This window comes from Ovis canadensis, chromosome 2, assembly GCF_042477335.2.
Source record: "Ovis canadensis isolate MfBH-ARS-UI-01 breed Bighorn chromosome 2, ARS-UI_OviCan_v2, whole genome shotgun sequence".
Classification (NCBI taxonomy): Eukaryota; Metazoa; Chordata; class Mammalia; order Artiodactyla; family Bovidae; genus Ovis; species Ovis canadensis.
In genome coordinates, this window is record NC_091246.1 from 43,436,694 (window position 1) to 43,463,478 (window position 26,785).

Sequence of the window (26,785 nt, forward strand, 5' to 3'; positions counted from 1 at the left end):
TCCATTTATTTCTTTCTTTGTAACAGGTAACTATGTATCCAGTAGAAAATTTTGAAAAGATAAAAAAGTCCATACAGTGAATATAAGTTTCCATCCATCACACTCCCTCCTTCATCCTCCTCCTCTCCCCCTCCCTACCCCAATCCCCAGACAATTAGTTACTGCTACCGTCCCTGGATGAGAAATCTCTTTACAGACTGAAAAACTAAGGCAATCAGCGCTTAAGCAACACGTGTAGTCTGTGGAAGATAATTTTACCAAGCCAGTGTTTAAGGAACAAAACGCACCCAGGGGTCCTCAAGCCCCCGCCACAGCCTGAGTCCTCTGGAGCCCCTAAGCCAACGCTTGAGGGTCGCGGGCCAGGGCAACACCTCGGAAGCAAGCGGCAGCGGAAGGGTTAACGCGCCGCGCGCCCCACCCCCGCCCCCCCGAACGCCTCTTCCGGGCAGAGGGGGCGGGGCTAACGTCACTTCCTGGAGACTGGTTGAATCCGGAAGCGATCTCCCAGGGCTGAGTTGCAGCTGAGGACCCCGGTGGCAGGGCAGGGTTCGGGATCATGAGTTGGTGAGTGAGGCCAGACGGCGGGAACAGCTGGAGCCCCCAGCCCGCAATGCGCTTTGCCCTGCGTCCGTCCGAGTTGTGTCCCTTGGTCCCTGCTGCTCGCGGACCCTTCACCCCGGAGCAGGGCCCGACTGGCCCGGGATCTAGGGTCGTTCAAGGGGCCTTGCTCAGGTGCTTGCCGGCAGGCTTCATCTCTCTGCAGGCCTCACCGGGAGGTGAGGCGTGGGATCCCTTTAGCGTCGGATCTTGGCGTTTGTTTTCTGACTTTGTTCCAAGGAGCCCGTCCCGTCCGTCTTCTCTCGACAACGTGAAGGGAGGGACTCTCCTGTTACCTCCTTTTCTAGATATCCGTTGAGAAATATCTCCTTTTCTCCCTTCGTGAGCGTCTCTCCACCGCTGCCAGGTGGTCCTCACTCTGACAATCTGAGCCCAGTTCACGAATCTAAACCCCTTGCTTTCAGAAGAGTAACCTTTGCCCCACTTAGTCTTCAAGAGACAAACCGTGCTTCTCTTTTGGAAGATGCCAGAATTACACAGCACCCTGTCAGTACAGTATCAGACTAGTTTTCATGGTTTCCAGGGCCATTACCCCCTCATTGCTTTCCCTGTTAGCATAAGTAAGTGTAAATGTTATGGGAAGCCAAGAGAAGAGAAGGGAGGGAGTCTCAAGAGTAGAGTCACAACTAAAGAGCTGGCCGGTGCGTTGCAATGAAACTGTCTGATGATAAACACTTGATGTCGTTCAATGGTTGATTTCTTTTGTAAAACTCAATTTGCTTGAAGGACCTTACCCTCGGGCCCAAGAGCCTACATATTCACAACTCCAAACCCCAGGGCATCCAACCAACACAATAGGTGTTGAATAGGTCTGAATGCATTGCTCCTCCCCTCCCCCCCCCCCCACCAGGGAGGTACAGGATGAATCAATCCTTTTGGAATCCAGGTTCTGTTAGTGTAGGTATCATCTTCGCCACTGTCTTCTCAGAGTCTAGTCTGTTTCTTTACCAAAAGTACACGACGATAGCGAGTTATGAATGAACAAAGATGGTAGAATATTCTTCAGGAAGGCTCTTGCAGGCTCGCATTTGGCCATCTGTGGAAACTAAGTTCTGGCCACAAGCAGCTGATGTCATTCAGTGTAAAGGACAGCTCTGTAGTGTAAAAGTAAGCCATTTCTACCTAACCCCCTTGCTTGTTAGATGAAGATTGACAAATATAAGACAATCAGCGCCAGCACGCGGAGGGCAGCCCGGAGCAATCCCCTAACAAGCCCCAGCAGGAGCTGCTCCTTTTCCCTTCACCTTTGCTCCAGGAGGCCGATAGGGGGCTAGAGCCTTAAAAAGCTGATTTTTCCATCTTGTTATAACCTAATCAGTGACGGGCAAAGTGGCAATCCTTCAATTCCACTTCCTAGAGGAATTGCTTCCTTAAAGGGTCAACCAGGGTCCCCTTTCTTTGTGAGATGGATGTCTTCTTACCTGCTGCATCTTGAATCTTTGGAGTTCTCTTGCCTAATTTCCTCAAAAGCAGACAGTACAAGTGCTTTACATTGCTTAGACTGGCATTTACAATTCTTAAGAGTGAATCTATCTTTTTTTCACAAATCAGGGGAGGAGCAGAGCAGAGACCACTGAAGCCAAAGGATTCTCTAGGTGATCTGAGATGCACTGTTTCCACCTGTCTCACAGAAACCTTTTTTTCCTGAAAAAACTAGTAGCCTATTTCCTAAAGCCTTTCAGGCTGGAGAGAATTGAAATTGACAAGTAACTGTCCAGCCAAAGCTGAGATTTTATCCAGTAGAATTAATTTACCAGTACACACCCGTCTTGGCTCCTCCTTGGACTGAGGGTCACAACCAAAAGGGTAGCTTTGTCCCTCAAAGCTGAGGTTCCTTTCTCTTCCTCCTTAGAGGGCTTCTACGTCATCTCTTGCGTGGACCCTGACCCTCTCTCCCTGAGAGGGGAACAGCACCGGCGCCTGGGCACACAATCACACTCAGTTCCTGGCTCAATGGCTGGCAAGAGGACCAGGGCTGGATCCTTCTGATTCACTCCTGGAGTGGTTTTCCTGCTCCCAGAATGAATCCATCCATTCATCTGCGACTGGAATTCTCAGTGGGGGAAGAGACCAGAGTGACGTAGAGCCGTCATGGGAGGCTGATGCCCAAGGTCAAGTTCACCAAGCACATAGGATATGCCAGCCATCATTGAATAAGGCCTAGGGGCACGCAGCCCTTAGTCCCCAGAGGGCAACCATTGTTCTGGGCTAGACTGGGCTTTCAAAATGTCACAGTGAGAAATGTCCAATATTGGTGCCCTTTGCACACTGTGGACTTTGCATGAAGAGTGAGAGCCCTTTGTTCTCTGCTTCCTCAGTGCATGCAGCCCGCCCACTGCCTGTTTGTTTAGTGGGCCCTTGCTGCCTTCCTGCACCATCCACCGATCTGCCTTTCAGCAAGGTGGCCAAGTGGTGGGCCCTGCTCTGAGGAAGGCATTTGATGTTCACATATCAGATCACAGATCTACCTCTTGGCCCTAAGCCAAGTGCTTCTCTTTCCCCTCCTCTTCTCCATCACTCCCTCTCTTCCTGGGTGTGTGTGTGTCTTTATTATGATGTGGAGGAAGAATTAAGTAGTTTTAAGGATAGTGGCTTTAATCTTACTCATCTGTCTTCCTTGGAACCACACACCTTGACAATGATGTTAGGCTTCAACGACAAGGAAAAAGGAGCACTGCTGAAGGAAATCGGCCTGTACCTAGAGGCTCAGGAGTTTGACTCAGAAGACAGGAAATTAAAATCAGCACAAATAGACTTGGTGGGAGTTGGTGTGCTGAGTTCAGGCTCTGGTTCCCTCATTCACAGTGTGGCCTGGTCAGGCACTTGATCTTTCTCCGTCTTGTTTTCTCCATTGTATACTTTCAACTGACACTTTGTCACCCAGATCTGCTGTGAAAAGAATGGAAACCCTGCAGATCTGATTTTTTGTGTTTGTGATTCTTCTGGGCTTTTCTACCTCTCTCTGCCCCCTTAAACATTGGTATTCCTCAGGGAACATCTTTTTTTACACCCTGTTCTCACCCTGTACCCTCCCCATCATCTTCAGGATAAAGCCCTAACTCCGTGCCATGTCTGATAAGGCCCTTCTGGATCTGGATATCTCCCTTCACTCCTGCATCCACGGTTTTCGTGGTCTCTTGTGCCCCTGCTCCTCTCTACCCACTGCCCCTTCTGCCCAAAACGCTTTCCTCCCCGTGCCCTACTATCCTCCAGGCCAGCATCCGCTCATCCTTTGAGTCAGGGCAGGGCTTCCTTGGTGGTCCTGCCTGCCAATGCAGGGGACATGGGTTTGATCCATGGTCCAGGAAGATCCCACATGCTTCAAGGCAACTAAGCCTGTGTGCCACAGCCACTGAGCCTGTGCACCCTAGAGTTCATGCTCTGCAACAAGAGAAAGCACCAACATGAGAAGCCTGTGCAGCCCAACTAGAGGGTAGCCCCGATGCAACAACAAATGCCCAGCCTAGCCAAAAGTAAAAAAAAGTCAGGGCAGGTTTCACCTCCTCTGAGGGTCTTCCCTAAATGGCCCCTGCACACCCTGCCAAGCTGAGTGGGGTGCCCCTCTTCTGGCCCTCATTAGCATCTGTACTTGAATTGCTGGCTTTTCAGTCAGCCCACTAGATGATGAGTTATTGAAAACAGTTGTCTCTTGGCCACCATAGTAGCCTTAGCACTGTCCCCGGCAATCCGTAAATGTTGACTAAATGTGTGAATGAGGACTGTATTCCCATATACTGACTTGCATTCGCTCAGGAAAAATGTAAGATAAAAATGTGCAAAAGCTACTCTACGAACTGAAGAGGGTCTAAGTATGCTGTCGTTAACATGAAGAAGTGGCTTCCCAGTCTACTCTGTCTGTCCTCTCCTTTGCCTTCCCTACCCACCCCCACCCTTAACTCCTTTATTCTCCAGCTCCACAGCGCTTCTCATACAGTTCTCCCGCGCTCTCCACATATCGTAAACATGTGCCTCTCACACGGTAAAGTCCCCGAGAGCAGGATCTATGGCTTCTCCATCTGTGTGTACACATGGTGTGTGGCACATAGTGGATACCTAATCAGTAATTGTCAAATGGATTGGATGGAATGCAAAGGAAGGACAGTAAACTGCTGGGTCAGAGGGAGACATCCATTCAATGGCAAACATTTTCTCAGGGGAGGCTCTTTTCCCTCTGGCACTACCATTGCTATCTTACATTCTTACAGTACTTTAAACTTTGCAAATTATGTTCCCATCCATTATCTGATAGCATCCCTGCGTCTACGCTTTGAGGTTTGCAGTTCAGGTCTGATTATCTCCCTTCAGCAACTTATCTGAATTCATTCACCTCGCAGAGCTGGAACTGAAGCCTGAGAATTCCCACGCTTGAACAGGAACATTAGGAAAGGGGAAGACCATCCCCAAGTTGACTGGATCCCAGAGGAAGGTGTCTGACTTTGTCAGCTGATTAACATGAGCAGGTTGGTAGTAAATTATAGGAAGTGACCGGTCTTCACACATTAAGTGACAGAGGAAGTCCCATGTCCTGTAGACCTTCAGGTATTCTGGGCTATCTTGGTTCCTTCCTACTATGGGGCCTCCCCGCCTGGGGTAGCCTTACCACTCACTTCTGTGACTTTGGACAGGCCAGCCTCTCCCCAAGCTTCTTCCTCCTCTACAAAGAGCCATATGCTCAGTTTTGTCTGACTCTTTGCGGCCCCACGGACTGTAGCCTGCCAGGCTCCTCTGTCCATGTGATTCTCCAGGCAAGAATACTAGAACAGGTTGCTATTTCCTCCTGCAGAGGATCTTCCAGACCCAGGGATCAATACTTCATCTCCTATGTCTCCTGCATTGGCAGGCGGATTTTTTACCACTAATGCCACCTGGGAAGCCCGTAAAGAGCATAGCAATGCCCAATGAGGAGCCCACGGGATTCTGTATTCAACATTGTTTTGTGCACAGGTGTAAAACTCTACTTTCAGCCATTTGTAACAAGAGGGGAAGGGACTTTTTCCTGATTTGGGAGCAGTTTGAAAGAGTCAAGTATCTTGAGTCCCACAGCTTCTTAGTCAAAGGCATATTCTTATATTGGGTTGGCCAAGAAGTTCATTCAGGTTTTCCTATAACATCTTGTGGAAAAACCTGAGCAAACCTTTTGGCCAACTTGATTATTCTAGTCTAAGTAAATGGATTGAGGTAGCTTTCAGATTGGCAGTTAAACTGTTAGAGTTGTTGTCCCAAAACCATTAGCCTGGTGGCTGATCTACTAAATAGAGCCCAGTGTAGTTTGTTGCACATAGATAGAGCTCAATGAATCTTTGTTGATTTAACATATATCAAGCACTAAACATTGGGGGACATTCCAAAGGCTTTAAGAATCTATCCTTGCCTTCATCTGGTGTATGCAAAGGGCCAGGGGTTCACAGGAATGACAGCGGATCACTAAACGTCCATGTAGCATCATCATGAAAGACATCAAGCAGAGGATGTGACTATACCTCAACGTTGACTTAGTAAGCGTATTCTATTGCAGTGGGGAACGACAGAGGGGGGTGTACAGGTTGGAAAAGTGGTGTGAGAAAAGTGCGTGGAGATGGAATGCTTCTAGAGTGTTGGGGGCGGGCATTTGGGAGGCCAGCTTGTATTTAATAAATAGTGATTTGGGTAGAAGCTTCGTGGATGGGAGCTGGCACTCTGGTTGGGGCCCTACTGTAAGCACTTTCAGTGCCATGCTGAGGAATTGAAATCAAGCCTAGGCTTTTGAAAATTGCAGGTTTTTGAGCAGGGAAGTGGCAGGGCAAAAGCAATGATTTTTGTCAGGTTAATTCGGCAGTGGTCTGCAGGATAATTCAGAAGCGAAAGAATGGAGATGGGGGTGGGGCAACTTGGACAGTGGCTTCTGAAATTTTTTGACCACAGTTTGCAGTTAGAAATGCCTTTGATGTCAGCACACACACTTGAAATTAGTTTCACATTGGATGTGTGTGTGATGCACTCAGATAATTTCTATTATGTTCTATTTTGGTTTTTAAAGAAAGACCCACTTCATTGCTTTCATGACTGATTTTGATAGATGTTTACAGTGGAATGACATGCAGTAGTGTAAATGATCAGTGAGTGATGGGTCTTCTACACAAGACCCAGAGTTTATTACAAATATTCAGACTAGAAGCTTCTACCTGTGACTTCAGCCTGGTCAAGATAGTGCTGTTTGTTTATTTGGTTCTTTGTCATAGGTTATAATAAATACAGAAGGGGCTGCTGTAAAGAACATTGGTTGGTTCTGTATAAGAATTTATTCCATAGATTTGGAAACTGTCAACCACTTAATCGAAAAGAGAACCAGGTGGACAAAAGCCTCAGCCAAGATTTTCCATGTATTAATTATCAAAGAAGGACTCCCCTGGTGGTCCAGTGGTTAAGACTTCAGGTTCCAATGCAGGGAGTGCAGGTTCAATCCCTGGTCCAGGAGCTAAGATCCCACAGGGCTTGGGGCCAAAAAAACCCAAAACATAAAACAGAAACAATATTGTAACAAATTCAATAAAGACTTTAAAAAATGGTCCACATTAAAAAAAAATGGTCCGCATAAAAAAATAATAATAATAATATTCAAGGGGAGATTAAACCAACAGTGAGAAATGAGATGCCATTTCACAGCTATTGGACTGGCAAAAGATACGGTAAATTTCGTCTAGCAATGCCAGGTGTCTGAGGAAGCAGTGGGAACTACAGCCACTGCATGGGGTGGGGGCGGGGAATTGACATGACCACTGGGAGGTTTTGCAGCTCCGCACGCAGTCAGAGTTGGGCCTACCCCTCACCCAGTTAACCTTTTACACCTGTGCAGCAGGAGGCCTGCGGCAGAAATGCCCCTGCTGCATTGTTTGTATTAATAGATGTCCAGACTCTGAAGAATGGGGAAATAAAACACTTTATCGTTACATAGTAAAATAAGCTGTAGTCAAAATGAATGAAGTCATGTGTGTCTCAGAAACATCATGCTAGACATAAAGTTTCCAAATGGTACGTTTATTGTACTATTTGTATAATGTTTGTGTGTGCTAAGTCACTTTAGTCATGTTAGACTCTGCACCTCTGTGGGGACCTGCTTTTTCTCATTTTTTTTGTGATTATACAACTCTGCCCCATAGGGGAGATTTTTTACACCAAGCTCCTCTGTCCATGGGATTCTCCAGGCAAGAATACTGGAGTGGGTTGCCATGCCCTCCTCCAGGGGATCTTCCCGACCCAGGGATCGAACCCACGTCTCTTACGTCTCCTTCATTGGCAGGTGGGTTCTTTACCACTAGTGCCACCTGGGAAGCCCAGCACATATTTGTATAAAGTTTAGACCTGTGAAACAGTACTGTGTTGTGCTGATGGATTCAAATTTATGAAGTGAAAATATGGGAATAATACACCCTGAATTCAGGGTAGTGGTTATGTCGAGGATAGTGGGGTGGGGAGAAGGAAATGGGATCAGGTTGGAAAACCCCAGGAGCTTCAGCAGTATCTGTGCTGTTGTATAGACTGAAGGATAAGACCTGAAGCAAGTGTGGCTCAGTGTTAAGAGTTTCACATTGCTCCGTGGTAGATACATGAGTATTTATTATACATGTGCCAGAATTTTTCATTTCCAATATTTCTGTAACTATTTTCATGCCTCGCCTGACCAGCATCATAGCTAGGGCTGACCTCATAGCAAAAGAATCATTTCCTCCTATGACCAAAAGCTGGGGATGACCAAGGGAGGGGAGCCTACAGGTGGATGTCCATCCCAGCCTTCCTCTCACTTCTCGGGACCAGACCTTCAACAGAGAAGAGGACCTGACAGAGTAAAAGCACTTTTAAGATTCCTGGTTGGTGAAGGACAGGAGTGAGAATGAGATCAGAGCTAGTGCCTCAGCTCATCTGGTGCTTCTCAAGAGTCTCTGCATCTCAGCCTCCATGAGCCCATCAGAGTGGAGGTCAGGCCAAAGAAGACTTAGCTCTGGCTTGTCCAGTAAGCAGGACAAACATTGCGCCTCCAAGTGCCTTATGGTCCCCTTTTATAAAATGGGAAAACCTTTTTTTTTTAAATGTCTGTCAAATATTAGGAGTTTCTTAAAGAGAGGCAAAAAAAAAAAAAAAGTCCAAGCCACCTCCCCGAATTGCCTTCCTTACTCTCTTTTCTTGATCTTTGGATGTTCCAAAAGTCTCCAGACTTCTGTCACAAATCCTTTTAGTGATCAGGAGGAAGTCACCACTCAATTGTAAGCAAATATATCAACTTGATCCTGGTAGTGGCGATTATGTTATAGGACTGCTGCGTGCTCCCCAAACAGAAAACAACCATTTCAGGTCTCCTGACCGTACTTAACCTCTGTGTAACTCTGTGCAAGTCCCCCATCTAGGCCTCAGTTTGATTAGCATCAACAGGATACCACCACCCTCATCTTTATGACAGATATGGGCTGCTTATTATAGGTCGGGAACTATTGTAAAGAGTAAACTCATTTAGCTTTCACAGCCGCCCTATACGATAGCTGTATTATGATCCTATTTCATAGACAGGGAAATTGAGACACAGGAAAATTAAGTCACTTGTCAAGTCTCATAGCTGGCAGTTGGCAAAGCCAGATCTTGAACCCAGGCAGCCTGGATCCAGAGTCCATCCCCTCACACAGTGCGCCGTCTCTTGAGTGAAATACGGGAGGGCAGCACTTTGAATGAACTGACGTAGCGGAAGCAGTGAGCACAGAAACTGGCAATAGTAGATGCTCAGTAAATGGCCTCTTTATTGGATGAACTCACTCCACACTCTGTGATTCATTCTGCCTTTGCTTTCAGAGGTCAGCCCCAGGAGCGTGGGGAAGGAGGGATCACAGCTGAGCTGGGCGATCATGCTGGTCCAAGCACTGAATCGGCCAAGTCACAGAGTCATGCCTTTTATTTTTAAACACACACACACCTCCTCGGTCCAGTGGCAAGTGAGGGTGGTGTCCTCTGTGCTCTGGTTTGGGATCCAGCTAATTTAGGGGAAGGACTGAGGTGGGGCTGGAGAGGCTGTGGTCGTAGGCACTGGAAACTGGTTGTTCATAGCTCAGGCCATTTGTCTTTCTGATGGGGTCTCTCGTGTCCTTGCTCCGGCTGAACTTTCCTTGGCCCCAGGCATTGTGGCCAGCTGGCCCTTCAGAGAAGATGGCATCCCTTGAGCAGCTGCTCCTCCGGAGCCAGCTGACTCCCTGTAAGCCCTGCCCTGGCCCCGGCCTGCTGTTTCCTCTCTCTCATGGTCAAGGTGGTGGTAGCCTTGGTGGGGGCCTCAGACTAGAGCCAGCAGCTACCCGAGAATAGAGTGACAGAGGGCTGGGGGAGGAGGGGCTCGTCCTCCCAGCCTGCAGAAACTGCTGCCTTTCGCCCACCTTCCTGCTCTTGCCGAGACGGTGACTCAGGCCCAGACCACTCCCTGGGGAGCCAGGATTTCAGCCACTATCAACTGCCTCCTACTCTCTGCTCAGCCTTCCCTCTCCCCACCACCCCGAACTCTGATCTTTGCTCAGCTGGAGATATCTGGAAGATGGTGGGGTGGGGGTAGACTGAATCATTCCAGGGTTCTCTCCACCCCCGGCCGGGGGCCTAGGCCCATTCAGCCTCCATAGAAACAAATCCAAGAGGCCCAGTGAAGGCCAGGGAGAAGGACATAGGTTTTAGCTTCTTTCATCTCTTCTTGGTGATGGACTAGAGGACTCTCCAAAGAAGGCAGGGCTTGAGAGAGGAGCTGGGGTGACCAGGGGGATCCCCACCCAGCTGCCATCTGTGGCTGCCTCTCAGTCTCTGCCTCTGCCGTGGAGGGGGTAGGGAAACAAAAGATTAAAAAACCCAGCAAATTGAAAAGGCACAAGAGCCGGTTTTGTAAATAGACATTACACAAGAGCAGGAGTTTTTTGGGAAAGGTTTTACTGAGACAGAATTAGCCAACTGGCATCCTGCTGCTAATAGAGATATTTACTGTTTGAAAAGTATATTTGTAGCTTTGGAGAACATCCTGTTGACTTTTCTTTATTGTGAAAGAAAATAGAACCCTTTCCCCCCTCTTCCCCTTTCCCTCTGTACACATAGAACTTTTTTTCTTTTTTTTTTTCTTTTTTGAGGTGGGGCTGGCTGGGGGTTGGAGAAGGGCAAGGCTGAGAGAAATGTTTTCTCCATTTTGTCCCCGAGACCAAAATATTTCTTCCCCTGCCCTCTGATGCTTGTATTTATGGAATGGCAAGGAGAACCAAGTAAGGAAGCCCACTCCCTGGGTTGGGAGCTCACAGCCTTTCTGATAGCTCCAGAGTTTAGAGGTTCTCTGGGGAGCGAGCCCCATCTCCTCTCTGGACCTCTCCTGACCGCCCGCCTCCGCGCCCGATTCCAAGGGGAGAGCTGTGAGGACAAGGAGGAGGAGAACAGAAGTCTGGAAGCCCAGTGAGCCCCTCATCCCAGAGCCCCAGCTATGCCAGGGCAGCAGTGCCCTCAAGAGATGCTGCCGTGCTGCCACTCTTGCTGCTGCTTCTGAGGACATCCCTGTGGGGGCCTTGAACCACAGGGTGAAATCCAGAGGTCAAGGAGGCGAAGAGGCCGAAGAGTCAGTTGCCTTAAAGTTGCTTTGCTCTCTCTCCACCCTTTACTACTTCAGCGGCAGAGAATCTGATCCTTCCATCAGACCACCTGCCCAAGTTCTCTGGCTCTTCCTCTGGCAGAGCAGAGCACATTTGCCCTTTGGCAGCCTGAGAAGACACCCAGGAGACTCTTCTCCTTTCACATTTCCTCTCAGGCTCTTGAGAATGTGTTCCCTTGACCCATACGCTGCTAACTTGGCCAGGCTTTACTGCCAGCGCCAAAGGCCAGCTCTGTTCTCTCGGTCTCCACTGAATGTACTTTGCCTTGACCCCAGCTGGTGCTTGTGGCTGGTGATGCCTTTTTAGGTTTTTATTATAACTAGATAAGGATTGGGAGACCAAGGACAATGATACTACCTTTCTTTGTTCTGTATATAGCCTGATCTAAGAGTAGCTTTTTTCAGGAGCCCTAAATTAGAGTGTGCTATTTGATAGGGCCCCGAGGGCAATGGTCTCATTTTACTCATTCATTTAGTCATTCATTACCTGCTTAATATGTGTATGAAACCAGACTATAAGCTCCACGAAATCATAGAATGAGTCTGCCTTGTTCATCCTGAGATCCCTAATCCTCACACAGTACTAGGCATGAAGGATACCCTTAATACATAGTCTCCAGCTGTTCATTCAGTGAAAGGTTGAGAATAGCACTGTGCCTAGCACAGCACTTGCAGGAGATGCACAGAACCATAAGTCAAGAGTCCCGACCCGTGAGGTGCTTCTGTGGTGTAATGAGAAAACAAGATGTGTACACATCAGAGTTAATTAACCTATACTTTCTACCAAATAGAGCTTACTTCAGTAATGAAAGGATGGCTCATTCTGGAGACATGCGTTCACATAGTTCATCACAGCACAAGGTCATAGGCCAACCAACTGGTCAGTTAATGCATGCTGAAAAGGCATTGATATAATTCAAAAGTCCAATCTTTATATCTTTCAGTAAACTGGAAACTGAAAAATATGTCCTTACTATTATTGGATTGGCCAAAATGTTCTTTCAGGCTTTTCTACTATCATACAGAAAAAACCTAAATGAACTTTTTGGCCAACCCAATGGGAGGCTACTTGGCTGAAACCAGGAGCCTTCTTCTTGTTCTACAGCAGAAGATTAAACTCAGAGATTCTTACTAAAGTCAGAAGCATCATTTTCTGTAATTTCTAGCCAATGCCATAATACAAGATAATAAATAGATATTAAATATTGGGGAAGAAGAGGAAAATCTTACAATTATTTTTAAATGATATGACTATTTGGAAAACCTAGTGAGTTCTTTTTTTCTTGCCAGCCAAATTTCTTGGGCTTTTAAGACTAGGTTAAATATATAGGTGTGGTGACTGGTTGTGGGGTAAATATTTAACACCCCACAGCTTTCCTGTGTACCAGGAAGATGAAGTGAAAAAGAGAATCCATTCGTAGCATAACCAAAATATAAAATTCCATGGAGTGCACCTAAGACATGTAGGGCAAAAAATTTCACCAGTAAGTGTTCTTTGGGATGTTAATATTTAACAAAATAAATGTAGCAGACCTATATGAAAAAACTCTTAAGGCCAAAGGAAGTGATGAAAAGACTCGAATGACTGGAAAGAAATGTTTTGGCCCTAAATGAACAAACCTAATATAGATAAAGATGTAAGTTCTTCATAAGTTAATTTATAAATATAATGTATTTTCACTTCATGGCAAATAGATGGGGAAACAGTAGAAACAGCGACAGACTTTATTTTTGGGGGGCTCCAAAATCACTTTATTTTTTTAGGGCTCCAAATAGTCGTTTCATTTAAAAATAACTGTAAAAAATAAAAATAAAAATAACTGTAAGATATTCCTCTTCTTCCCCAATATTTAATATCTATTTATTGTCTAATGGCATTGGCTAGAATTTGCAGAAAATGATGCTTCTGACTTTAGTAAGAATCTCTGAGTTTAATCTTCTGGTGACTGTAGTCATGAAATTAAAAGACGCTTGCTCCTTTGAAGAAAAGTTATGACCAACCTAGACAGCATATTAAAAAGCAGAGACATTACTCTGCCAACAATGGTCCGTCTAGTCAAAGCTATGGTTTTTCCAGTAGTCATGTATGGATGGATGTGAGAGCTGGACTATAAAGAAAGCTGAGCACCGAAGCATGGATGCTTTTGAACTGTGGTGTTGGAGAAGACTTAAGAGTCCTTTGGACTGCAAGAACATCCAACCAGTCCATCCTAAAGGAAATCAGTCCTGAATATTCATTAGAAAGACCGATGCCACTCCAATACTTTGGCCACCTGATGTGAAGAACTGACTCATTTGGAAAGACCCTGTGCTGGAAAAGATTGAAGGCAGGAGGAAAAGGGGACAACAGAGGAGGAAATGGTTGGAGTGGACATGAGTTTGAGTAAACTCCAGGAGTTGGTGATGGACAGGGAGGCCTGGGGTTGCAAAGAGTCAGACACGACTGAGCAACTGAACTGAATTGAATATATTTTCAGTAATAAATATCCTGATTTAGAAGGGAGGATACAGCACATGATTTTGAATTTCATCTTAAATCTGAAAACAAAGTAGCCAAGAAATTACCTAAAAAAGAAATGTAATGAGAAAGATTTGAGTTGTTATAAACCTAAATAATTAAATCTGTGTTCGAAAGAGAGTGGACCTACTTGTGGTATAGAGTGGAAATGTTTAACACTAATAAAATGATTTTTCAAAGATAGATTAATTTTTGCGGGGGGACTTCCCTGGTGGTCCAGTAGTTAAGACTTTGCCTTCCAATGCAGGGGATACAGGTTCGATCCCTGGTTGGGGAGCTATGATCCCACATGATCCCTCATGGCCAATGTAAAACAGAAACAATATTGTAACAAATTCAATAAAGACTTTAAAAATGGTCATTTAAAACAAATATATATATATTTTAAAGATTATTTTTTAAAATCACGTTAAAGCAACTGGCTAACCATACACTCAAACTCTACATTGAGTAAAGATTTAAATATAAAAAACAAACCACTAAAATTCATTTGGAAATTCAAGGGACACAGAATAGCCAAAACAGTCTTAGCAAAGAAATTCAAAGTTGGAGGACTTACTCTTCCCAATCTCAAAACTTATTACAAAGCAACAGTAATTAAGACAGTGTAGTACCAGCATTAGGATAGATATGCAAATCAATGGAGTAGAATAGAGTCCAGAAATAAACCTTTACATATGGTCTGTTGATTTTTAAAAAGGTTGTCAGGACAGTTCTACGGAAAAGGAAAGTCTTTTCAACCAACAATATTGAGATAACCACATGGCCCCATGCGAAACAATGAAGTAGGACCCTTACTACACTATGTACTGAAGTTAGAAAGGATCAAAGACCTAAACATAAGAGCTGAAACTAGAATGCTCTAAGTAAAGAAAACATAAATGTGAATCTTCCTGACCTTGGATTTGGCAAAGAATTCTTAGATACAAAATCCAAAACCACAAACAACAAAAGAAAACATAGATTTGGCTATTTCAAAATCTAAAACTTTAATTCTTCAAAGGACACCATGAAGAAAGTAGAAAAAAACAAATCACAAATGACAGAAAATATTTGCAAAACATTTCTGATTAGGGACTTGTACCCAGAGTATATAAAGAACTCTTACAACTTAACAGTTAAAAGAACATCAAGTTTTTAAATGGGCTAACAATTTGAATGGATGTTTCCTCCAGAGAAGATACACAAATGACTAATAAACACCAAAAAAGATGCTCAACATCATACTCATACATGCCGCAACATGGCTAATCCTTGAAAACATTTTGCTCAGTGAAAGAAGCCAACACAAAAGGCCACATGTTATATAATTCTATTTATGTGAAATATCCAGAATATGCAAATCCTTAGAGACTGAAAGTGTCTTTCTGCTACACTACAAAATAGTTCAGTTCAGTCGCTCAGTCGTGTCCGACTCTGTGACCCCATGAACCATAGCACGCCAGGCCTCCCTGTCCATCACCAACTCCCAGAGTCCATCCAAACCCTTGTCCACTGAGTCAGTGATGCCATCCAACCATCTTGTCCTCTGTTGTCCCCTTCTCCTCCTGCCCTCAATCTTTCCCGGCATCAGGGTCTTTTCAAATGAGTCAGCTCTTTGCATCAGGTGGCCAAAGTATTGGAGTTTCAGCTTCAAAATCAGTCTTTCCAATGGACACCCAGGACTGATCTCCTTTAGGATGGACTGGTTGGATTTCCTTGCAGTCCAACGGACTCTCAAGAGCCTTCTCCAACACCACAGTTCAAAAGCATCAGTTCTTCGGCACTCAGCTTGCTTTATAGTCCAACTCTCACATCCATACATGACCACTGGAAAAACCATTGCCTTGACTGGACAGACTTTTGTTGGCAAAGTAATATCTCTGCTTTTTAATATGCTGTCTAGGTTGGTCATAACTTTCCTTCCAAGGAGTGTCTTTTAATTTCATGGCTGCATTCACCATCTGCAGTGACTTTGGAGCCCAGAAAAATAAAGTCACCCACTGTTTCCCCATCTATTTGCTGTGAAGTGATGGGACCGGATGCCATGATCTTAGTTTTCTGAATGTCGAGCTTTAAATGATGAATGACTGCTAATAGATACAGGGTTTCCTTTTGGGTGATAAAAATGTTCTAAAATTAGTTAGTGGTGGGAATTCTCTGGCAATCCAGTGGTTAGGACTCTGCTTTCACTGCCAAGGGTGCAGGTTCAATCCCTGGTCCGGGAACTAAGATCCCACAAGCTGCACAGCATGGCCAGAAATAAAATTAGTGATGAGAGTTGTACAAGTCTGTGAATATACCCAAAACACCAAATTGTACACTTATAAAAGAATGAATCTTATAGTATGTGAATTTCATCTCATAAAGTTGTTATTTAAGATTAATAAAGCAGGTTCTGAGTAGAGGTGACAGGTTGTGGGATTTGTGAGAGAGAAACTAGGTATATATAGTATAATATAATGTATCTATATATATAGCACATTATACATTATACTGTGTAATATTATGCATCTAGTTTTATCTCCCTTACAAATCCTACAAGAAACACAGTGAGGTGATTTTTTTAAAATCATGAACCTACAAATTCAAGGAAAATAGAGACATCAACAACACTTGGTTTTCATTCGTTTCTATGCATATTTTTATTTCTTTTTTTATTTCTTCTGTGATTTGTTGGTTATTCAGAAGCATGTTGTTCAGCCTCCATATGTTGGAATTTTTAATAGTTTTTTTTTTCCCTGTAATTGACATCTAATCTTACTGCATTGTGATCAGAAAAGATACTTGGAATGATTTCAACTTTTTTGAATTTACCAAGGCTAGATTTATGGCCCAGGATGTGATCTATCCTGGAGAAGATTCCGTGTGCACTTAAAAAAAAGGTGAAATTCATTGTTTTGGTGTGAAATGTCCTATAGATATCAATTAGGTCTAACTGGTCCATTGTATGATTTAAAGTTTGTGTTTCCTTGCTAATTTTCTGTTTAGTTGATCTGTTCATAGGTGTGAGTGGGGTGTTAAAGTCTCCCCCTATTGTGTTATTGTTAATTTCCCCTTTCATACTTGTTAGCATTTGCCTTACATATTGCGGTGCTCCTATGTTGGGTGCATATATATTTATAATTGTTATATCTTCTTCTTGGAGTGACTCTTTTCACAGCCTTTATTTCAAAGTCTGTTTTATCTGATATGAGTACTGCTACTCCTACTTTCTTTTGGTCTCCATTTGCGTGCAATATCTTTTTCCAGCCCTTCACTTTCAGTCTGTATGTGTCCCTTGTTTTGAGGTGGGTCTCTTGTAGACAGCATATATGGGGTCTTGTTTTTGTATCCATTCAGCCAGTCTTTGTCTTTTGGTTGGGGCATTCAACCCATTTACATTTAAGGTAATTATTGATAAGTATGATCCCATTGCCATTTACTTTGTTGTTTGGGGTTCAAGTTTATACATCTTTTCTGTGTTTCCTGTCTTGCAAAAAAAAAAGACCCTATTTTTAAAGCAAACTTCATATATATATTTTTATAATCTTTGTGATTTTGTTTTGTTTGTTTTTTAAATATTGTATTTTTGAGAGTCTAACCTCTACTCTAGATTTTTAATCTTTGCTTTTTGGTATTTGTTATCAACAACACTTGGGGTTTAGAATGCAGTTACATTGAGTAACGGACTTTGCATTTCCCAGGAAGCCAGATCATGAACTGGCATTCAGGAAAACCAAGAACTTCCATCATAAAATCCTCAAAAGTTCAGGAATTGGTGGCCCTGGACACCTCTAGAAGTGAAGTGAAGCCAAACACTCAGGTTAGGAAGACTGGTTGAAAGCTGCCTATGAAAAAGTTGAGAGTCCTACCATCTCCTCCCCAGGTCCATTTCCCCAGAGACTGTCCCCACCTCACCCTAGCATAAGAATGAAAGGGCTCCACCCTGAAGACTGTGAAGCAGAGAGTTTCTCTACGGGGGCACACAAAAGTGGATTTACTGTGTGAAACTAATAAAGCCTCAACTTCAGGGCCCCTTGCTTACATGGACTTTGTCCAGGGCCCTGGTAGGAAACCTAGCCATGTGTGCAAATAATCCTATTTCCATAAACTTCGGAAATGTATTTATACTGCACTCAGTTAAGAATACCTCTGCCTTCCTTTCTTCCATTTTCTTTTTTTACTATTTTTTTTTTTAGTACAGTTGATTTACAATGTTGTGTTAGTTTCTGCTGTAGAGCAAAGTGAATCAGTTATACAAATACTTGTATCCATTCTTTTTTAGATTCTGTTTCCATGTAGGTTGTGTGTGTAGGTTCCCATGTAGGTCAGTCACGTCCAACTCTTTGCAACCCCATGGACTATGGCTCACCAGGCTCCTCTGTCCATGGGATTTTTCAGGCAAAAATACTGGAGTGGGTTGTCATTTCCTTTTCAGGGGATCTTCCCAACCAGGGATCAAACCTGAGTCTCCTGCATCTCCTGAATGGGCAGGCAGGTTTCTTCTTTTCTTTTCTTTTTTTTTTTAACACTGAGCCCCTGTGAGGCCCCCCTTACACATTATTACAGAGTATTGAGTAGAGTTCCCTGTGCTACACATCAAGTCCTTATTGCTTAGTTATCTATTTCATATATAGTAGTATGTATATGTCAGTCCCAAACTCCCAATTTATTCCTCCTTGATCTTTTTACCTTGGTGACCATAAGTTTGTCTTCTACATCTGACTCAGTTTCTATTTTGTAAAAGGTTCATCTGTACCATTTTTTTAGATTCCATATAAAAGCGGTATCATATGATGTCTGTCTTTGTGTGACTTCACTCAGTATTACAATCTCTAGGTCCTCCTTTTTCTTCTATATACTCCTCTTCATGTCAGGCAGCTTTAGAGTAGCCTAGACCTTTTTTGAGATGGGACAGGATTGGGGTGGGGGGATGTTGAATTGAAAGTTTGCTGTTTTGACTTCAATTTGTAAGGAGATTTTTGGAAATCTTTAATAAACCAAGTGACAAATTATAGACTCCTAAGTTGGAAATATACAAAGGATATACCTTTTTTGGACATCTTCAAATTTATTTTATAGTTAAAAGAAAAATTCGATAAAAATAAAACACAAAACAAGTGATGGGGGGGCAATGAAATAATACATATTATTCTGAAATCAAGTAAAGTGTAACAAAACAATGTCACATTGTACCAAAAGCTAGCAATTCATTAAGAGAATAGATCAGTTTTAAATAGAAGTGATGATTATTTGATAATCCAGCTAATGAGGAGGAGCAAATCATATGAACATGTTGCTAAAACATTTAAATTTCTAATGGATTTAACATGAGAGACATAACAAAGAAAACATAAAACTCATGGTATGCCCTCCTACAAGGACATCAGTGACATGCCAGTTTCTCTCATTAATTCAGAGAGCATTTAAGATTAGTCATTGTACAAGAAAATCTGAAATGTGCCCTGAAATCTTACAGTTTACTTATGAAAGAAACATGAGATTTTCATAAATTTTACAACAGTCCTAAAATTTATATTGTATTTATATGTTTCCAGTAAGCTGCATAAAAAAGCTTTTCTAAACTGTCAGTAATAGAAAACAAATTTCAATCAACGCCACTGGAAAAAAGGCTGAATTATCTTTCTTTTCTCTCTAAGAAAATGATTTATCAAGTCTTTGTCATATGAAGAGGCAATCATAGACTATGTAGCCGAAAAAAAAAGTAGAGAAGTAAATATAAAGGTGTGTCGGGCTCGCTCAGTCGTGTCCAACTCTTTGCGACCCCATGGACTGCAGCCCACCAGGCTCCTCTGTCCATGGGATTTTCCAGGCAATAGTCCTGGAGTGGATTGCCGTTTCCTTCTCCAGGGGATCTTCCCAACCCAGGGATCGAACCTGGGTCTCCCGCATTGTAGACAGACGCTTTACCGTCTGAGCCACCAGGGAAGTCCCATGTTACCAGTAAGCTGCATAAAAAAGCTTTTCTAAACTGTCAGTAATAGAAAACAAATTTCAATCAATGCCACTGGGAAAAAGGCTAAATTATCTTTCTTTTCTAAGAAAATGATTTATCAAGTCTGTGTCATATGAAGAGGCAATCATAGACCATGCAGCCAAAAAAAAAAAAAGTAGAGAAGTAAATATAAAGGTGTGTCAGGCAGATGATTAATAAAAATATTAGGTTAGTCTTGATTTTCTGATGTTCATGTTATTTGTCAGGTTTTATAACTTGTAATTTATGATGCTCTTTCTCTGTCTAAATAAACATTCACTATCAGACCTATTTTTACATTTGCAGCTTTGCAATCTCTTTCTGTAAAAGGGCATGCAGAATTGTGTACACTTCAGGGCCACAACACCTAGACCCGCTTCAGGCGCAGGTGCGGGTAGGACTTCACAGGCGACGAAGTGGGTGAATGCATATGGAGTGCTGACACACCCCTTCCCCACGTGCACACACACGGCCTCGTCTGCTCCCTGCGATCCCAGAACAGTGAGCTAGGTCTTTATATCCAGTGCATGGGAGTGGAAGAATCATCTCTAGGGAATTTCACCTCCCTCAGAGAAAAGATCAGCTACTGACATCAAGGATCCCCTATAAGACTTCTCAGCCAGATCATCCTACACAATAGACAGACACTATTCATGTACTCACAGCTGCCTTTTGGGTCCTAGTCATATATTCGAGAAGATAACCAAGTACTGTTCATCCAAGGGACATATTTAGTGTGAAAAACGGAGACTAAAACAAACCAAAAAAGCAACTTGAAGGGAAACTGAGACTCTAAAGGAAGAGGAAGCTCTTTCCAAAGCTCTCATTGAAAGTTTCAGATAAAGCATCTGATAAGTAAAAACAGGTTACTCTTTTTTTGAAAAGACATCCTGAAAATTAAGAAGAGCTGTTGAAATGAAAAACATGATAGCAGAAATGAAAATCTCTTTAGAAATATTAAAAAGCAAGGAAACATTGAGAAAAAAAAAAGAGAAATTAGAGGACCAACCAAGGTCAGCACCAGAATTATTTCAGAAATTTTTTTAAAAGGCAAACAGAAAATGGGAGTGGGTCATCAACAACAAAGTCTCCTTTAATCCAAGAACTAAAGATTATAAATGGCTAACTTAACAGAGTCCTGTGAATACCCCAGCACAATGGATAAAAACACCACAAGGTACACTGTTGTGAAATTCTGCACTGCAGAGGACGCACATCTGATCCTCGAAGCTTGCATGAAGAGAATAAAAAGCAGATCCCATGCAAAGGTTTGGGAATCCGAGTGGCTTCAGACTTCACCACCTAAAAGGTACTGGGAAAAGAGAAGCCAAGGAACCAGTGCCTTTGAGATTCTGGAAGTCATTCCCAGCCTATAATTCTATACCCAGTCCAAGTAACTATAGCGTGAGGATAGGGTAAAAAGAGTTTGGGTTGTGCCGTCTCAAAAATGATCTCCAGGACTTCGTTGGTGGTTCAGTGGCTAAGACTCCACACTCCCAATGCAGAGGGCCCGGGTTCAATCCCTGGTCAGAGAACTAGATTCCACATGCTTCAACTAAGACCTGGCACAACCAAATAAATATATTTTTAAAAAAATGATCTCCCTTACACTTTGTCCACCCAAATGAGGACTAAACCAAGAAAGGAAGACTCAGAGTCCAGGTGGAGAAGCTCCTACGAGAGAGGCCAAAGAAATCCCTGTGAAGATGGTGATGGGAGAGCCCAGGAGAGGCAGTCCATCCAGACTAGGTTCAAAGCTCCAGTAGAGACTTTCAGGAAGGGAAGGTGATAGAATACCTAATACAAGGGAATGTACTGGGTAGATTTAGACAACTGAGAGAGGATTAGGGCTCAACATAGAAAATTAAGCATGTGAAAGTAAAAACTATTTTTAGGGAAACTTATGCAGTGTTCGGAGTTCTGTGTTGCTGTGTAACAGATTACCTCCCTCCCCACCCAGCCACCAACAGTGCCTCCCAACAATACCAGTTTCAGATTGTCAGGAATTTGGGAGTGGCTCAGCTGGGGAGTTTGGCTTGGGAACTCTGCTGTCTCCTGAAGATTTGGCTGAGGCTGAACAGTCTGCTGGCTGCCACATGCAGGAAGGAAAACAAATCACATTATGTTCCTAATAGTGTATTTCATATGAATCTAACCAGATCACAGTATAACTCTATTGAGAAGACAGAGTTGCAAATATGCCTTTGGTAATAGGGGTGAAGACCCAAAAGAGGTGCATGTGTTTGTTTAGTTAAATCTTCTTCCACTATAAAAAGTCAATAGCTAGGGCCTGAAACCTAATAATCACTGAGGGGCAATGCTTACATTTTCTATTTAAAGATGCAAAGGTACATATCAAAAAACAACAACCAAAAAAGAACAGCCAAGTTAGAAGTGCTCATCTCAAGCAATTGAGATTGGGGAGCCTAGAACCTAATGTTTTGCCTAGCAAACATTGTTCCCTTGTTAAACAGTGCACATGTATAGCTTTAATAAGAGCAAAGCTTAAAGAGGAAATCATAAAAGTAATAAATCTAGATGAATTTTTCTGTGTTGGGGTGGAGGAGGCAGGTCTTTGTAGGATATCAAAAGAAGAAATCGTAAAGGAAAAAGATAGACTTGGTCATTTTGGCTTCATACTAATTAAAACCTTCTGTCCGTTAAATACACACACACACACACACACACACACACACGTATAAAATGGAGAGGAAAACAGTAAGCCAGGAAAAGAATCCTGATACACTGTCCAAAGCGCTGGTAGCAAAATAGAAACTATTTCAGTCCTTTAAAAATATATAAACTGTTTCAATCTGTCTCAGGATCCATTTGGCAAGTGAATCAAAACCTTGAACCTGCAGGTATCCTTTGACCCAACAATTCCAACTAATTATAACTAATCCTTGATGTGCCCAAAGATTTAGCCATTCCTTTTCATTTTCAAGAGAAGAAAAGCTTGAAGCAGTTGAAATGAACAGTAAGTGAGCGATGTGAGTCCAAAAAGAAAACTAGTGGTACAGTTGATGAATGAGATACTAGTTAGCTCTTAAAAGGCAGGCTAATTATTATACAGAGTGAAGTCAGAGAAAACAAATGTCATATTTTAACACATACATATGCAATCTAGAGAGATGGTGCTGATGAATGTAGAAAGATGGTGCAGGGCAGCAATGGAGATGCTGACGTAGAGAACAGACTTATGAACACAGGGGAGGAGGGAAAGATGAGGATGAATGGAGACAGAAGCATGGAAACATATACATTACCATATGTAAAATAGATAGCCAGTGGGAATCTGATGAATGACTTGGAACTCAAACTAAGGCTCTGCAACAACCTAGAGGGGTAGGATGGGGTGGGAGGGAGGTTCAGAGGGAGAGAATATATGTATACCTATCACTGATTCATGTTGCTGTATGGCAGAAACCAATAGAATATTGTAAAGCAGTTATCCTTTAATTAAAAACAAATAATATAAACTAATTAAAAATAAATAATAAAAAAAGAAAAAGGCCAATGAAAACTAAGTTGGCATATAAAAACACTCCTGATATGTGGTCCCTTTATTTTTTAAAAGTCATGTAAGTAATACATCTGTATACGTGTGCACACTCATGTACACTGAGATTTAGGTGGTACTTTTTCTCTGGGATTTTGTGTGTTTGTATCTGTGTTGTGTTCTTCATAGTTTTCAACACTGATCAGGTGTTATTTTTATAGTCAAGAAAAAAAGTAAATTTTTTCTTAAGTTTATTTGAGAAATAGGGAAAGTGCAAAGAAGAGAACAGTAATCATATTCCCACCACCCAGAATTAACTACTAACATTTGGCATATCTGCTTCAAGCTTTGTTTGTTTGTTTTTTTTTTCCTGCAAATGTTAAAATATAATTAACACAAAAACACTAACCTTGGTTGTCTTTTGATAGGAGACTGAGGGCTGTTTGGGGTTTTTTTCTTTTTCTCCTCTTTCTGTCTCTCTTTTCTCTCTTCTAGGCTTTTCTGTATTTCTCAAGTTTTCTCTGATGAGCATGTTTTACTTTTTAAAGAGATGAAATGTAATCAACTGTAAAAGGTAGAATATTTTAAAATGCCAAATAAAGTCATCGACATTTCAAAGAAGGTCAGCAAAAGTTTGAGACTCAGAACAGCTTCGATGAAACCAAGAGAAGGGAAGGGTTCCCTGTGGGTGGAATGGCTGTATGTCCCAGTTGCCCCAAGTTTTATACCTTTAGTCCTGATGAAATTGTAAATAATAGTGTTGATGCTAAAAAAAAAAAATGGACATCCCACTTTGGGACAGGGATTTAGGATTTGGGGAATAAATGAACAGCCGCTTGGCTGAGTCAGGGTGGTAGTTGCATTGGCTGAAAGAGAAAGGAAGCTAAAAGGCAGAGCGAGACCGTATTAAGAGGCACAGTGACTACTGGTTTCGGAAGTCCCTTCACCAGTTCCAGGGCTGCTGCAGGAAATGTACACAATGAGCATCTTGTTGTCCAGAAAGCAAGGAAGTACTAAACAAAACACACACAACACTGATGTGGGTGTGTCAAAAGGACACAGGAGCCAACTAAAGGAGCTCCCAAAGCTGGAACAGTCGGAAGGACAAATAAAGTAGTATTGGGTTATAAATCATTATAAAATAAGTATGCGTTTATACAAATGACTGAATAAATAAATAAACGAAGAACAGAATTCTCCCGTGCGGAATCCCAAACGACTTGTGCCAATACTCTGCCCTCCAGGAGGTGGAGTATAACGCCTCCTTAAGTATGGGCTGTTCCATAGTGGCTTCCTTCCAAAGAGGGGAGGGGGCGTATCGGCGTGGGGCTGGGAAGTGACCATAGAGGGGAGAATCCCAAGAAACACTGCTTCCGCCCGGTGACCGAGGCTCACATCAACCGCAAGAAGTCACGCTGAGAGACTTCCCTGGCAGTCCAGTGGTTCAGACTGCGCCTTCCAGTGCAGGGGGTGCAAGTTGGATCCCTGCTCCGGGAGCTAAGATCCTACATGCCTCGAGGCCAAAAAAAAAAAAGCAAAACATAGATCAGAAGCAATATTGTTTACAAAGTCAGTAAAGAATTTTTAGAAAATTCCAATGGTAAGTTTTTTTTGTTTTGTTTTGTTTTTCCAAAAAGTCACATTGATAGCTCAAACCCCCCACAACCCGTAACCCCAATCCAGTCATGAGAAAAAGAGCAGACAAACCCCAGCCAAGGGACCGTCCATAGAATACCTGACCAGCACTCCTGAAAATGGTCAGGGTCATCAGAAAACTGGGAAGGTCTGAGAAAAGATCAAGAGGAGGCTAAGGAGACTTAACAACTAAACGGAATGCAGCAGCCTGGCTAGGATCCTGAACTTCAAAAGGACCTGAGGTCAAAACTAAGGGAATCTGAGTAAAGCACAGACTTTGATATCTCAGGACTGGCTTCTTAATTGTAATAAATATACCATGCAACTGTAAGAGGTTAATAATAAGGGAAACTGGGTGTGGAATATATGGAGTTAGGGACTGTCTTCACAATTGTTCTGTAAACCTGAAACTTTTAAAATTAAAAGTAACTTTTTTTTTTTAAAGAAAAGCATTCTTCAGGCAGGGAGATGGCTTTTGAAGAGGTGAACTGAAACCTGATCAGAATTGAATGATAAAGTTCTAGGTGATTGTCAGTTGCTGACAGTGAGATTACAGAGACCTGGCTCCATCTACACGGTGCATGTAGCCTCTCATTTGTGTAGAAGCACCCCTTTCAGCACCAGTCTCCTGATAACACGGTCCTCTTTTCGTGTGCTGTCTCATAACCATGAACCCTTTGTAAAATCCATAGTATTTTAAGATGAGGTATTGTGGTCAGATGGTCTTTCATAATTTCTTCAGATACATGGGAAGGAATGTGTTCGTGTGAAAGAGTACTACACTCTGAGAAGCCGAGAGAAACGTGGACAAATCGAGGCCCTGACAGTTTGTTCTGCGTCCTGTCGTTGCGCGACCCTGGGCCCGTCACTGCGCCCCGCCATATCTCCTTCTCCATCCACCAAATGAGAGGGTTGAACTGGAAAAATTTCTATGGTAACTCGCAGCTCTAAAAATATCGTGATTCTAAAATTAAGATTTAGAGAGAAAGAGGCTGTGGCACCACAAATAATGGAACCGAGGTTCCTAATTCCTTTGTCTCTAGTTGGCGGTGATGTGTGTGTGTGTTAGCTGCTCAGTCACGTCCGACTCTTTTGCAGCCCCATGCACTGTGGCCTGCATGTAGGCTCCTCTGTCCATGGGACTTCCCCGGCAAGAATACTGGAGTGGGTTGCCATTCGCTTCTCCAGGGGATCTTCCCAACCCAGGGATGGAACCCAGGTCTCCCGCACGGCAGGCGGGTTCTTTACCATCAGAGCCACCGGGGAGGCAGTAGTACCAGACGCCAAGCTAGAATCACTTTGATGGCTGCTCCGAGTCATGTTTGGAATTCTCATCCTGCTCCCCACATTCTTGGAAGGGAAATTCAGTGTAGAATTCAGGTTTTAGATAAGCTGAAAGGACCACCTAGTCCAACTCCTTTGTTTTATAGTTTGTCTAAGAAACTAGTCAGAGGCAGAGACCAAGGTTTCTGATTCCTGGTCTCGAGCTTTTTATAGGCCTTATGCTTGCCACAGAGCAGGATCAGTCCTTTTGCAATGCCACCAGGATCTCATTTGCACTGTTACCAAAATGGTCCTTGAAGGCAGTGTCTCACTGTCCAAAACCATTGTGTCAATCAGGGGAAAAGTAACTGGGGGGAGGGGGAGGAGTCTAAGGCTCTCCCCTTAACCTGTCTTCTTCAGGTCTGAGAAAAAGAAGTAGCAATTTCATTTTTTTTCCCTTTGCTTTTCTGTTCCATCGCTTCCCTTTCCCTGGTAATGACACAGCCAGAGCTGATTTGTTTACAGAAGCCACGTGAATGAGCCAGCCGCCAAAGGGTTAACACTCCCAAATTACGGGGCTGGGTTAACAATAAACAGGATGTCCTCCAGAAATTAAATTTAAACCGCTGTGACTCAGGCCAGCCCATCCTCTCAACCAGATCGTTGTCTGGGGTT

At 43.1% G+C, this 26,785-nt stretch overlaps 1 protein-coding gene across 9 annotated transcripts in view; it reads left to right on the top strand.

Annotated features, from left to right (window-relative positions):
• Window positions 1–441: 441 nt before the first annotated feature.
• The window catches only part of BIN3 (bridging integrator 3), a 50,720-nt gene continuing 24,376 nt past the window's right edge, over window positions 442–26,785 (top strand). Inside the window, exons 1-3 of one of the 9 annotated variants that reach the window (XM_069576037.1) lie at window positions 487–564; window positions 4,953–5,078; window positions 25,590–25,781. Coding sequence is in view for 2 of the 9 variants with exons in the window: in XM_069576042.1 (XP_069432143.1) it covers window positions 557–564 (8 nt within the window). In the remaining 7 variants the exon portion in view is untranslated. Of the gene's footprint in view, window positions 565–4,952; window positions 5,079–25,589; window positions 25,782–26,785 lie in introns of those variants that run through there. The other 8 variants (XM_069576036.1, XM_069576041.1, XM_069576039.1 and 5 more) reach the window with 8 other exon arrangements.